General features: G+C 50.1%; 1 protein-coding gene across 1 annotated transcript in view; it reads left to right on the forward strand.

The window, feature by feature from the left end:
- Window positions 1–15,177, forward strand: part of RUVBL2 (RuvB like AAA ATPase 2) — a 16,539-nt gene extending 1,362 nt beyond the window's left edge. Inside the window, exons 2-7 of the mRNA XM_061578497.1 lie at window positions 4–76; window positions 6,675–6,793; window positions 10,284–10,403; window positions 11,735–11,864; window positions 12,122–12,236; window positions 13,604–15,177. Coding sequence (XP_061434481.1) covers window positions 4–76; window positions 6,675–6,793; window positions 10,284–10,403; window positions 11,735–11,864; window positions 12,122–12,236; window positions 13,604–13,632 — 586 coding nt within the window. The 3' untranslated portion in view covers window positions 13,633–15,177. The remainder of the gene's footprint in view (window positions 1–3; window positions 77–6,674; window positions 6,794–10,283; window positions 10,404–11,734; window positions 11,865–12,121; window positions 12,237–13,603) is intronic.
- Window positions 15,178–15,454: the final 277 nt, after the last annotated feature.

Raw genomic sequence — 15,454 nt, forward strand, 5'->3', positions numbered from 1 at the left:
GAGCGAGGTGCGGGAGCAGATCAACAGCAAAGTGGCGGAGTGGAGGGAGGAGGGGAAGGCTGACATCATCCCCGGGGTGAGCAGACGTCGCCATCGTCGTCAGGAACATCGCCAACACCACCAGCAAGCAGCAGCAGCAGCAGCGTCGCCACCACCACCATCATCATCATGACATCACCGCCACCACCACTACCACCATCATCACTATGATTAACACCAGCAAGCAGCAGCAGCAGCATCACGACTATCATCATCACCACCACCACCATCATGACATCACCGCCACCATCATCATGACATCACCGCCACCATCATCATGACATCACCGCCACCACCACTACCACCATCATCACTATGATTAACACCAGCAGCAAGCAGCAGCAGCAGCGTCACGACTATCATCATCACCACCACCACCATCATGACATCACCGCCACCATCATCATGACATCACCGCCACCATCATCATGACATCACCGCCACCACCACTACCACCATCATCACTATGATTAACACCAGCAAGCAGCAGCAGCAGCATCACGACTATCATCATCACCACCACCACCATCATGACATCACCGCCACCATCATCATGACATCACCGCCACCATCATCATGACATCACCGCCACCACCACTACCACCATCATCACTATGATTAACACCAGCAAGCAGCAGCAGCAGCATCACGACTATCATCATCACCACCACCACCATCATGACATCACCGCCACCATCATCATGACATCACCGCCACCATCATCATGACATCACCGCCACCACCACTACCACCATCATCACTATGATTAACACCAGCAAGCAGCAGCAGCATCACGACTATCATCATCACCACCACCATCATCATGACATCACCGCCACCATCATCATGACATCACCGCCACCATCATCATGACATCACCGCCACCACCACTACCACCATCATCACTATGATTAACACCAGCAAGCAGCAGCAGCATCACGACTATCATCATCACCACCACCACCATCATGACATCACCGCCACCATCATCATGACATCACCGCCACCATCATCATGACATCACCGCCACCACCACTACCACCATCATCACTATGATTAACACCAGCAAGCAGCAGCAGCAGCATCACGACTAGCATCATCACCGCCACCACCACCACCATCATCATGACATCATCATCACCGCCACCACCACTACCACCACCACCACCATCATCATCATGACATCATCATCACCCGCCACCACCACTACCACCACCACCACCATCATCATCATGAGATCATCATCACCCGCCACCACCACTACCACCACCACCACCATCATCATCATGACATCATCATCACCCGCCACCACCACTACCACCACCACCACCACCATCATCATCATGACATCATCATCACCGCCACCACCACTACCACCACCACCACCATCATCATCATGACATCATCATCACCGCCACCACCACTACCACCACCACCACCATCATCATCATGACATCATCATCACCGCCACCACCACTACCACCACCACCACCATCATCATCATGACATCATCATCACCGCCACCACCACTACCACCACCACCACCATCATCATCATGACATCATCATCACCGCCACCACCACTACCACCACCACCACCATCATCATCATGACATCATCATCACCGCCACCACCACTACCACCACCACCACCATCATCATCATGACATCATCATCACCGCCACCACCACTACCACCACCACCACCATCATCATCATGACATCATCATCACCGCCACCACCACTACCACCACCACCACCATCATCATCATGACATCATCATCACCGCCACCACCACTACCACCACCACCACCATCATCATCATGACATCATCATCACCGCCACCACCACTACCACCACCACCACCATCATCATCATGACATCATCATCACCGCCACCACCACTACCACCACCACCACCATCATCATGACATCATCATCACCGCCACCACCACACCACCACCACCACCATCATCATCATGACATCATCATCACCGCCACCACCACTACCACCACCACCACCATCATCATCATGACATCATCATCACCGCCACCACCACTACCACCACCACCACCATCATCATCATGACATCATCATCACCGCCACCACCACCACCACCATCATCATCATGACATCATCATCACCGCCACCACCACTACCACCACCACCACCATCATCATCATGACATCATCATCACCGCCACCACCACTACCACCACCACCACCATCATCATCATGACATCATCATCACCGCCACCACCACTACCACCACCACCACCATCATCATCATGACATCATCATCACCGCCACCACCACTACCACCACCACCACCATCATCATCATGACATCATCATCACCGCCACCACCACTACCACCACCACCACCATCATCATCATGACATCATCATCACCGCCACCACCACTACCACCACCACCACCATCATCATCATGACATCATCATCACCGCCACCACCACTACCACCACCACCACCATCATCACCACCACCATCATCATCATGACATCATCATCACCGCCACCACCACTACCACCACCACCACCATCATCATCATGACATCATCATCACCGCCACCACCACTACCACCACCACCACCACCATCATCATCATGACATCATCATCACCGCCACCACCACTACCACCACCACCACCATCATCATCATGACATCATCATCACCGCCACCACCACTACCACCACCACCACCATCATCATCATGACATCATCATCACCGCCACCACCACTACCACCACCACCACCACCATCATCATCATGACATCATCATCACCGCCACCACCACTACCACCACCACCACCATCATCATCATGACATCATCATCACCGCCACCACCACTACCACCACCACCACCATCATCATCATGACATCATCATCACCGCCACCACCACTACCACCACCACCACCATCATCATCATGACATCATCATCACCGCCACCACCACTACCACCACCACCACCATCATCATCATGACATCATCATCATCACCGCCACCACCACTACCACCACCACCACCATCATCATCATGACATCATCATCACCGCCACCACCACTACCACCACCACCACCATCATCATCATGACATCATCATCACCGCCGTTGCCGCCAACTCCACCATCATCACATCGTCATCACCGTCACCACCACTACCACCACCATCATCACTGCCACCACCATCATCACTATAGTTAACACCAACAGCAGCATCACAACTATCATCATCATCACCGCCACCACCACTACCACCATCATGACATCATCATCACCACCACCACCACTACCATCATCACTGCCACCACCATCATCACTATGATTAACAGCAGCAGCAGCGTCGTCAAAACTATCATCATCGACACAGCCATCACTACCGTCATCACTATGATTAACAGCAGGAGCGTCGTCAAAACTATCATCACATCACCGCCATCACCACCGTCATCACTATGATTAACAGCAGGAGCAGCGTCATCAAAACTATCATCATCATCACCGTCATCACCACCATCATCACTATGATTAACAGCAGCAGCAGCGTCGTCAAAACTATCATCATCATCACCGCCATCACCACCACCGTCATCACTATGATTAACAGCAGCAGCAGCGTCGTCAAAACTATCATCATCATCACCGCCATCACCACCGCCATCACTATGATTAACAGCAGCAGCAGCGTCGTCAAAACTATCATCATCACATCACCGCCATCACCACCACCGTCATCACTATGATTAACAGCAGGAGCAGCGTCATCACAACTATCATCATCATCACCGTCATCACCACCGTCATCACTATGATTAACAGCAGCAGCAGCGTCATCACAACTATCATCATCATCACCGTCATCAACACCATCATCACTATGATTAACAGCAGCAGCAGCGTCATCACAACTATCATCATCATCACCGCCATCACCACCGTCATCACTATGATTAACAGCAGGAGCAGCGTCATCACAACTATCATCATCATCACCGCCATCACCACCGTCATCACTATGATTAACAGCAGGAGCGTCGTCAAAACTATCATCATCACATCACCGCCATCACCACCGCCATCACTATGATTAACAGCAGCAGCTGCGTCATCACAACTATCATCATCATCACCGCCATCACCACCATCATCACTATGATTAACAGCAGCAGCAGCGTCATCACAACTATCATCATCATCACCGCCAACACCACCGTCATCACTATGATTAACAGCAGGAGCAGCGTCATCACAACTATCATCATCATCACCGCCATCACCATCGTCATCACTATGATTAACAGCAGGAGCAGCGTCATCACAACTATCATCATCATCACCGCCATCACCACCGTCATCACTATGATTAACAGCAGCAGCGTCATCACAACTTTCATCATCATCACCGCCATCACCACCGTCATCACTATGATTAACAGCAGCAGCGTCATCACAACTATCATCATCATCACCATCATCACCACCGTCATCACTATGATTAACAGCAGCAGCAGCGTCGTCACGACTATCATCATCACATCACCGCCATCACCACCGCCATCACTATGATTAACAGCAGGAGCAGCGTCGTCAAAACTATCATCATCACATCACCGCCATCACCACCACCGTCATCACTATGATTAACAGCAGCAGCGTCATCACAACTATCATCATCATCACCGCCATCATCACCATCATCACTATGATTAACAGCAGCAGCGTCATCACAACTATCATCATCATCACCGCCATCACCACCGTCATCACTATGATTAACAGCAGGAGCAGCGTCATCACAACTATCATCATCATCACCGCCATCACCACCGTCATCACTATGAGTAACAGCAGCAGCGTCATCACAACTATCATCATCATCACCGCCATCACCACCGTCATCACTATGATTAACAGCAGCAGCGTCATCACAACTATCATCATCATCACCATCATCACCACCGTCATCACTATGATTAACAGCAGCAGCAGCGTCGTCACGACTATCATCATCACATCACCGCCATCACCACCGCCATCACTATGATTAACAGCAGGAGCAGCGTCGTCAAAACTATCATCATCACATCACCGCCATCACCACCACCGTCATCACTATGATTAACAGCAGCAGCGTCATCACAACTATCATCATCATCACCGCCATCATCACCATCATCACTATGATTAACAGCAGGAGCAGCGTCGTCAAAACTATCATCATCACATCACCGCCATCACCACCACCGTCATCACTATGATTAACAGCAGCAGCGTCATCACAACTATCATCATCATCACCGCCATCACCACCGTCATCACTATGAGTAACAGCAGCAGCGTCATCACAACTATCATCATCATCACCGCCATCACCACCGTCATCACTATGATTAACAGCAGCAGCGTCATCACAACTATCATCATCATCACCATCATCACCACCGTCATCACTATGATTAACAGCAGCAGCAGCGTCGTCACGACTATCATCATCACATCACCGCCATCACCACCGCCATCACTATGATTAACAGCAGGAGCAGCGTCGTCAAAACTATCATCATCACATCACCGCCATCACCACCACCGTCATCACTATGATTAACAGCAGCAGCGTCATCACAACTATCATCATCATCACCGCCATCATCACCATCATCACTATGATTAACAGCAGCAGCGTCATCACAACTATCATCATCATCACCGCCATCACCACCGTCATCACTATGATTAACAGCAGGAGCAGCGTCATCACAACTATCATCATCATCACCGCCATCACCACCGTCATCACTATGAGTAACAGCAGCAGCGTCATCACAACTATCATCATCATCACCGCCATCACCACCGTTATCACTATGATTAACAGCAGCAGCGTCATCACAATTATCCTCGTTAACATCGCCGCCAAGTTGACCACCACGACCACCATCGTCACAACTATGATCAACATTGGCAGCAGTAGCGTCGTCGTCATCCGAATCATCGCGCGTGTCTCTGGTGCTGTTTTATAGACCAGGTACAACATGCTTATGGCCCATGTCTCCGTGTGGCTGTCTCCATGTGTGTCTCCGTGTGTGTCTCCGTGTCTGTCTCCGTGTCTGTCTCCGTGTCTGTCTCCGTGTCTGTCTCCGTGTCTGTCTCCATGTCTGTCCCTGTGTCTGTCTCCGCGTGTCTGTTTATAGACAAGGTACAACATGCTGATGACCCGTGTCTCTGTGTGTATCTCTGTGTGTCTCTGCGTGTGTCCCCGTGTGTGTCTACGTGACTGTCACAGGTGCTGTTCATAGACGAGGTTCACATGCTGATGACCCGTGTCTCTGTGTGTCTCTGTGTGTCTCTGTGTGTGTCTCTGTGTGTCTCTGTGTGTGTCTCTGTGTGTCTCTGTGTGTGTCTCTGTGTCTCTGCGTGTGTCTGCGTGACCGTCACAGGTGCTGTTCATAGACGAGGTTCACATGCTGATGACCGTGTCTCTGTGTGTCTCTGTGTGTGTCTCTGTGTGTGTCTCTGTGTGTGTCTCTGTGTGTGTCTCTGTGTGTCTGTGTGTCTCTGTGTGTCTCTGTGTGTCTCTGTGTGTCTCTGTGTGTCTCTGTGTGTGTCTGCGTGACCGTCACAGGTGCTGTTCATAGACGAGGTTCACATGCTGGACATGGAGTGCTTCTCGTTCTTGAACCGAGCCCTCGAGAGCGACATGGCTCCCGTGCTCATCATGGCCACCAACCGCGGCATCACCAGGTGATGGCACGACGATGAGGATGTTTTACTATGGTGGTGGTGGTGGTGATGGTGGTGGTGGTGGTGATGGTGGTGGTGGTGGTGGTGATGGTGGTGGTGGTGGTGATGGTGATGGTGGTGGTGATGGTGGTGGTGGTGGTGGTGATGGTGGTGGTGGTGGTGGTGGTGGTGATGGTGGTGGTGGTGGTGGTGATGGTGATGGTGGTGGTGGTGGTGGTGATGGTGGTGGTGGTGGTGGTGATGGTGGTGGTGGTGGTGGTGATGGGGTGGTGGTGGTGGTGTGGTGATGGTGGTGGTGATGGTGGTGATGGTGGTGATGGTGATTGGGCTGGTGGTGATGGTGATATTGATGATGATTTTGCAGTTGTGATGATGATGGTGGTGGTGATTGGGCTGGTGGTGATGATGATATTGATGATGATTTTGCATTTGTGATGATGATGATGGTGGTGGTGATGGTGATTGGGCTAGTGGTGATGATGATGATATTGATGATGATTTTGCTTTTGTGATGGTGGTGATGGTCGTGATGGTGGTGATAGTGGGACTGATTTTGGTTACGGTGATTGTGTGGTTGTTGTGGTAGTGATGGTGTGGCAGTAGTGTAGTGCAGTGGATCGCGCTACAGACCCTGTTTACCGAGTTCGATTCCCGCTCACGGCCAACACCAGTGACAGTTGTCTGAACAAGTCCTGGGCCTCCCCTAGGTCGACTCAGCCTCAATTGATTACCTGGGTGTGGTGAGTAAAACATCACCACTAGGGAGACAAAGGCGGCCGGGCCTGGTGCTGGCCACCCCACCCCCTCGTGTTGAGTACCAGACAACGTCTCAACTCATCAGCGCTCCCAACACACAGACGCGTATCTTGATTTAAAGCTTTCGTGACTGCAGGGATTCATCTTCTTGGTTCTTTCTTGGTTGTCTTCACCTGAGGACGGCTGCTTGCGTTGTGGCCGAAACGTCGTGAGAATTATTTTATTATTTCCCTTCTACGTAACTTTACCGAAAGAACCAAGAAGATGAATCCCTGCAGTCACGAAAGAAGCTTTAAATCGAAATTGTATTATGTTTTATTTTTATTATTTTATTATTTCCCTTTGTGAGAATTGTATTTTATTATGTTTTATTTTTATTATTTTATTATTTCCCGTCTACGTGACTTTACCAAAAGAACCAAGAAGATGAATCCCTGCAGTCACGAAAGCTTTAAATCGAAATTTTATTTATTCTTACACGCTTTTATTTAACTCACTCTGTTGTCGTTGTCGTATCCTCAAATCTTGTAACTCAATTTTAACCTATACTTATGTCATACTGATGACAATACAGTATTCTATCATTAAAACGAAAAAATATACATTTTAAACATTATTTTTTTACACGCTTTTATTTAACTCACGTTGTTGTTGTTGTCGTCGTATCCTCAAATCTTGTACCTCAATTTTAACCCACTTCCCAATGTGATAGACTGCAAACTTTACCGAAAGAACCAAGAAGATGCTGTAGAGGAGTTTTACACCCCTAGCTGCCACTGCTATTCAGAATGGCCTGAAATCAAATGTTTTCGCTCCTGATGACCGCAGCAAAGTATGATCTTGTGTTTTGATTTAGTGTGCCGATCTTAAAGGTGCATTGAAAAATGTTGATACTGCTACTGATACTCCTGCTGCTGTTGTGGAGTGACTCATGCAGCCAGCTATGGCTGCAGGGTTTGGTGGTGGTACATGTTGTTTATATCGTTTATTGTGAAAATTCCGTCACAGTTTCTATGATCACTGTTTCATTGCTTTTATGGCTTTATTTTGGTGATTTTGAAAAGTGTTTTGGTTTGGCCATGTTTGTGTTGTTGTAGTAGTACAGAGTTAGACTGATGGCCTTAATCTAAGTTGTCTTGTGGTTGTGGTTGTTGTTGTTGTTTGACTTGCATTCCACTGGGATTTTAGAAAAGTTTTTTGGTTTGGCCATGTCTGTGTTGTTGTAGTACAGAGTTAGACTGATGGCCTTAATCTAAGTTGTCTTGTGGTTGTTGTTGTTGTTTGACTTGCATGCCACTGGGATTTTTGAAAAGTGTATTGGTTTGGCCATGTCTGTGTTGTTGTAGTACAGAGTTAGACTGATGGCCTTAATCTAAGTTGTCTTGTGGTTGTTGTTGTTAGACTTGCATCCCACTGGGATTTTTGAAAAGTGTATTGGTTTGGCCATGTCTGTGTTGTTGTAGTACAGAGTTAGACTGATGGCCTTAATCTAAGTTGTCTTGTGGTTGTTGTTGTTAGACTTGCATCCCACTGGGATTTTTGAAAAGTGTATTGGTTTGGCCATGTCTGTGTTGTTGTAGTACAGAGTTAGACTGATGGCCTTAATCTAAGTTGTCTTGTGGTTGTTGTTGTTAGACTTGCATCCCACGGGGATTTTTGCACACAACGTTGGTGTACGGTGCTTTTTCTGGAAGACTTTGCAGTTTTTTTCCTGGATTTTTCTGTTTGCGCTCAGTCACATTAAGATGTTGTCTTGTTCGTGTTTTTGTTTGTTGCGGTTGCACCCGATTCAAGAGCCGCATGGCTCACAGGGCTCTACCTAATACACTGAAACACTCTGAGATCTCCTTTACCAGTGGCAAAATACAGTAATAGGTTTTTACCCTTTTAACTGGTACATCATCAGAGTTAAATTTCGATTTAAAGCTTTCGTGACTGCAGGGATTCATCTTCTTGGTTCTTGCGGTAAAGTCACGTAGAAGGGAAGTAATAAAATAATAAAAATAAAACATAAAACAATTCTCACGACGTTTCGGCCACAACGCAAGCAGCCGTCCTCAGGTGAAAAACCAGGTCCGTCGAGGCGACAGATCATCAGAGTTGTTTCTTTTTGTTGGCATTTTGACTTCTTGTGTTGAGGTTATTGCAAACATAATGCCTTGTATAAAGGTGTCAGATTTTGTACCAGTTGAAAGGGTAAACCCCTACTACTAAATTTTGCCACTGGTAAAGGAGATCTCATAGTGTAAATGCTTCACCCCGAGCTCTCAATACTCTGATAGTGCGCTGTCTTTGAGTTGTACGCCTTTTGGCGTCATCTGGTCCAACACCAATGGAGACTAGGCTCTAAAGAAAGCTGTCTCGGGTGTGGACCAATCAACTTCAAGGACAGTGCATATCATCATCATCATCATCAGAGTTGTTTCTTTTTGTTTGCATTTTGACTGCTTGTGTTGAGGTTATCGCAAACATGATGCCTTGTATAAAGGTGTCAGTTGTACCAGTTGAAAGGGTAAAAACCTATCACTATATTTTGCTTTTTGATATCTTGTGTTGAGGTTATTGCAAACACGATGCCTTGTATAAAGGTGTCAGTTTCTGTACCAGTTGAAAGGGTAAAAACCTATTACTACAACTGAATCACTCTTGAGAACCGCTGCTGTGCCCACCACCCCCCTAATCAACACCCTCCCTGTCCCCACGCGTCTTGACCTCTCGACCGTGGCATGAGCAGGATCCGAGGCACGAGCTACCAGAGTCCGCACGGACTGCCCATCGACCTGCTCGACCGACTGCTCATCATCTCCACATCGCCATACAGCGAGCGCGAGACTCAGCAGATACTCTCCATCCGGTGAGACGTGCAGGAGGATGTGTAGATGCATGATGATGATGTGTGTGTGTCTGTATCTCTCTCTGTGTGTACTCAGCTGTGAGGAGGAGTATGTGTAGACGATGATGATGATGATGTGTCTCTGTATCTGTGTGTACTCAGCTGTGAGGAGTGTGTAGACGATGATGATGATGTGTCTATCTCTCTGTGTGTACTCAGCTGTGAGGAGGAGTATGTGTAGACGATGATGATGATGTGTGTGTCTCTGTATCTGTGTGTACTCAGCTGTGAGGAGTATGTGTAGACGATGATGATCATGTGTCTATCTCTCTGTGTGTACTCAGCTGTGAGGAGGAGTATGTGTAGACGATGATGATGATGATGTGTGTCTGTATCTATCTCAGAGGTCCCAAACGGGTTTTGATTCTTTAGCCGTACCCGTACCCGTACCCGGCCGCACCAGGGTTGCAAACGGGTGCCCGTACCCTACCCGATACCTGGCTACCCGTACCCGTACCCTACCCGTACCCGGCCGGGTACGGGTAGGGTACGGGTACCCGATTGCGACCTCTGGGATGAAGCCACGTTGCAGGCGTGGGTGTTGATTCTAGGAACTTGAATTGTGAGAAGAGACAAGACGTTGGGAAATGAGTGACAAACGGTGACTCACCAGTGACTCACGGCCTACCCGTACCCGGCCGCACCAGGGTCGCAAACTCTCCCACTCACTCACCCACTCACTCACTCACTCACCCACTCACCCACTCACTCACCCACTCACGAACTCACTCACGAACTCACCCACTCACGAACTCACCCACTCACGAACTCACCCACTCACTAACTCACTCACTCACCCACCCACGCACTCACCCACTCACCAACCAGAGGTCACAAACGGGTTTTGATTCCTTACCCCCCGTACCCGTTCCCGGCCGCACCAGGGTCGCAAACGGGTACCTGTACCGGCCGGGTACGGGTACCCGGGTATCGGGTACCCGGTTGCGACCTCTGATCTCTCTCTCCGCGTGTCCTCCTCAGTTGCGAGGAGGAGGACGTGGAGATGAACGACGACGATGATGATGTGTGTATTTGTCTACTCGGCTGTGCGGAGGATGTGTAGACGACGATGATGATGATGAGTGTGTCTCTCTCTGTCTGTGTCCTCAGCTGCGAGGAGGAGGACGTGGAGATGAACGACGATGATGATGATGTGTGTATTTGTCTACTCGGCTGTAAGGAGTATGTGTAGACGATGATGATGATGTGTGTATTTGTCTACTCAGCTGTGCGGAGGATGTGTAGACGACGACGATGATGATGAGTGTGTCTCTCTCTGTCTGTGTCCTCAGCTGCGAGGAGGAGGACGTGGAGATGAACGAGGATGCCCTCACCGTGCTCACCAAGATCGGGATGGAGACTTCGCTCCGCTACGCCATCCAGCTCATCACGGCAGCCAGCCTCGTGTGTCGCAAACGCAAGGTGGGTGGGCGGGCGGGCGGGCGGGCGCCCCGCAGGCTTTTAGTTTGGTGAAGGCCGGTAGCCTTCATATAGGCGCTGCTACTCGCTAACAGCACTTGCCCCGACAGTCCGTTAAGGCTGCACGGGGGGGGGGGGGGGGGGGGGGAGTCTTTTGGCTTTGTGCGTGTAAGGACATCTCAGCACAGCGGCCGCGTGGTGCCTTGCCTTGAGCCGGGGTCGGTCTCGGAACGTCTAATCTGTCCGCGCGTCTCTCGCAGGGAACGGAGGTGCAGGTAGAGGACATCAAGCGGGTCTACTCGCTCTTCCTGGACGAGGCGAGGTCCACGCAGTACATGAAGGAGTATCAGGACGCGTTCATGTTCAACGAGATGCGTACGTCCAGAGTGCACCCCCAGCGCCCCCCCACACCACCCCCTCTGCCCCCCACACCACCCCCTCTGCCCCCCACTTTTAATGTCTCTGTCTCACTGAGATGCGTACGTCCAGAGTTACCCCTAGTGCCCCCCCACACCACCCCCTCAGCCCCCCCCCCACACCACCCCCTCTGCCCCCCACACCACCCCCTCTGCCCCCCACTTTTAATGTCTCTGTCTCACTGAGATGCGTATGTCCAGAGTACCCCCCAGCGCCCCCACCCCCACACCACCTGCCCCCCACTGTTAGTGTGTCTCACTGAGATGCGTACGTCCAGAGTACCCCCCAGCGCCCCCACACCACCCCCCCTGCCCCCCACTTTTAATGTCTCTGTCTCACTGAGATGCGTACGTCCAGAGTTACCCCCAGCGCCCCCCCACCCCACCCCTTCTGCCCCCCACTGTCTCTGTCTCACTGAGGTGCCGTACGTCCAGAGTTGCCCCCCCCCACAACACCCCCCCTGTCTCTGTCTCACTGAGATGCGTTTGTCCAGAGTTACCCCCAGTGTCCCCCCACCCCACCACCTCTGCCCCCCACTTTCAGTGTCTCTGTCTCACTGAGATGCCGTACGTCCAGAGTTACCCCTAGCGCCCCCCCACACCACCCCCCTGCCCCCCACTGTCAGTGTCTCTGTCTCACTGAGATGCGTACGTCCAGAGTACCCCCCAGCGCCCCCCCCCCCTACACCACCCCCTCTGCCCCCCCACACCCCACCCCCCCTGCCCCCCACTTTCAGTGTCTCTGTCTCACTGAGATGCGTATGTCCAGAGTACCCCTAGTGCCCCCCCACACCACCCCCCTGCCCCCCACTGTCAGCGTCTATGTCTCACTGAGATGCGTACGTCCAGAGTTACCCCTAGCGCCCCCCCCACCCCCCTGCCCCCCATTGTCAGTGTGTCTCACTGAGATGCGTACGTCCAGAGTTACCCCTAGTGCCCCCTACCCCACCCCCTCTGCCCCCCACTTTCAGCGTCTCTGTCTCACTGAGATGCGTACGTCCAGAGTTACCCCTAGCGCCCCCCCACACCACCCCCCTGCCCCCCATTGTCAGTGTGTCTCACTGAGATGCGTACGTCCAGAGTGTACCCCCTAGCGAATTGGCCACGTTCTGTTTGCGTGACACAAACCCTCTGTGGCGGGTTTCACGACACAACATTCATATATTTTGACGCGAACTAACCCTCAAACAAAAGAGCTTTGTAGCTTATCGGATTTCCTCCAGCGTTAATGTTTACGGCGTGAGGGCACGTGCGGGGGGCAGCGGAGGGGGGGCTGGGCCTCGTACGCCATGAAGCGTCTGCGTGGTGGTGGTCTCTGTCTCGCAGGCCCCGAGGTGACGATGGACACGTCTTAAACGAGGCAGCGCACGCGAGAGAGGAGGAGGGGGGGGAGACGGGACGACGACATTCGGACCACGGGGCTTGATTCCACGTCGCGTGCGTTGTGCGTGTGTGTGCGTGTGTGTATATGCAGGGTGCTTAAAAACAAAACAAGTATAACCCGTAAAAACTAAGTTTTTCACTATAAATCCTTTATATGCGTGGCGGCTAGAGTCCTCTCGTCCTCTGGCTTGAGATGGCTGCCACCTATGGGTCAGATGATTGTCTGCCAGTATTAAGCAATTGGTAATTAAACATTTAATTTGTTTTCCCTAAACAGTGTACAATTTTGGGAATTTTTTTTCACGAACATTAATTGTCTCGCACAACGAGTCTGCGTGCAAAATGTCAGCTCGATTGGATCACGGGAAGTGGGTTAAGAAACGACCGAAAGATTTGCACGGTCGTAAGCAAGCAAGCAAGCACGCAAGCAAGCGAACTTAATATAAAGGATTTAAAAACGAAACGTTAATGACGCTTCTGAGAATTTGCAACTGATGCTACGAGAGAAATTTGCCTCTCCGGGTTCCCGGATGACAACCTGTGGTGGGGAGGGATTCCCGGCACACGCGTTGACGGCGAATGTCGGAGGAGCGGCGGGAGACTTTCATTCTAGATTTGAAGCTTTCGTGACTGCAAGGATTCGTGCTCGTAGGTTTTTTCTCGGTAAAGTCGTCACGTAGGTAAAAAAAATGAAATAAAATTAAAAGTTAATGAAAGTAATAATGGAAATAAAATAAATCACGACGTTTCGGAGGCAACACAAGTGTCCGTCGTCACTTGATGCAGTGATTTTAGCTGTGACGGTCCCAGCTGATGACGGAGACTTGTGTTGCCTCCGAAACGTCGCACACACACGCACGCACGCGTGCTTAGGGGCCATCCATTTAGTACGTACGCATGAGGCGGGGGGGTTAACCCAAATGCGTTCGCTTGCGTATGGGGGGGGGGTCTACTGACAATGTACGTAGCATAGGAAACGGGGGGGGGGGGGGGTAAAGCCTCGATAATTTGTCTACATTGGCCTTCAAATGAATTAAATAGTTCGGCGGTGGACGATCTGTTTGCTTAAACACCTTAATAGTATTAATCCTTGATCGTGATTCAATATCGGCCGTTCTATAGGATTCGGGGGGTGGGGGGGGTGCGTCAAGCATACGTACGTACGAAGATGGGGCGGAGGTGTATAACAAGTACGCGTGCGTACAGGGAGGAGGGGTTCAAGTTTTGACAGATTTTTGCGAACCTACTAAATGGGTGGCCCCTTGCACCTCTACTGAAAGTTGGGGCGTACGATCGGGCAAAGTTGGAGAGAGTTTCCCTCCCCCGTTTTTTTTGGTTAAATCTTGAGATGTATTTTCCCCTGATGGGTTGGAAGTTAAAACCGACCTTTGTGTGTGTTGTGTGTGGGGGGGGGGGGGTTTAGATTTTGTTTGCGTTATTGTTTGCGGTGGTGACGCAGCTAAATGTTTTTCACGGTGCCGATTTGAATATAAAGAAATAAAATCTACCTTTGTTTGCTCCTGGTTGCATCGAGTATTAAAAAATAACACTATAAAAATAAGTAATATTTAAAAACACTTAAAAAAACACGCTTTAATGAAATGTACAGTACCTAGTAATGGAAGAACTCCACGACTCCAGAAAGCTTGCCGTAGCGTAAGGGGACCGTGGCCAATTACAGCCAACGTCAGTTGAGCGTGGACAATTAGACCCAAGCCGAAACATAACATCTAAAAATGATTGTTTAAAAATATTTGTTTTAGTTTTAATGATAGAATATTGTATTGTCATCGG

The sequence above is a fragment of the Lethenteron reissneri genome, chromosome 66 (genome assembly GCF_015708825.2).
Source record: "Lethenteron reissneri isolate LAM-NWPU_2019-01 chromosome 66, ASM1570882v1, whole genome shotgun sequence".
NCBI lineage: Eukaryota > Metazoa > Chordata > Hyperoartia > Petromyzontiformes > Petromyzontidae > Lethenteron > Lethenteron reissneri.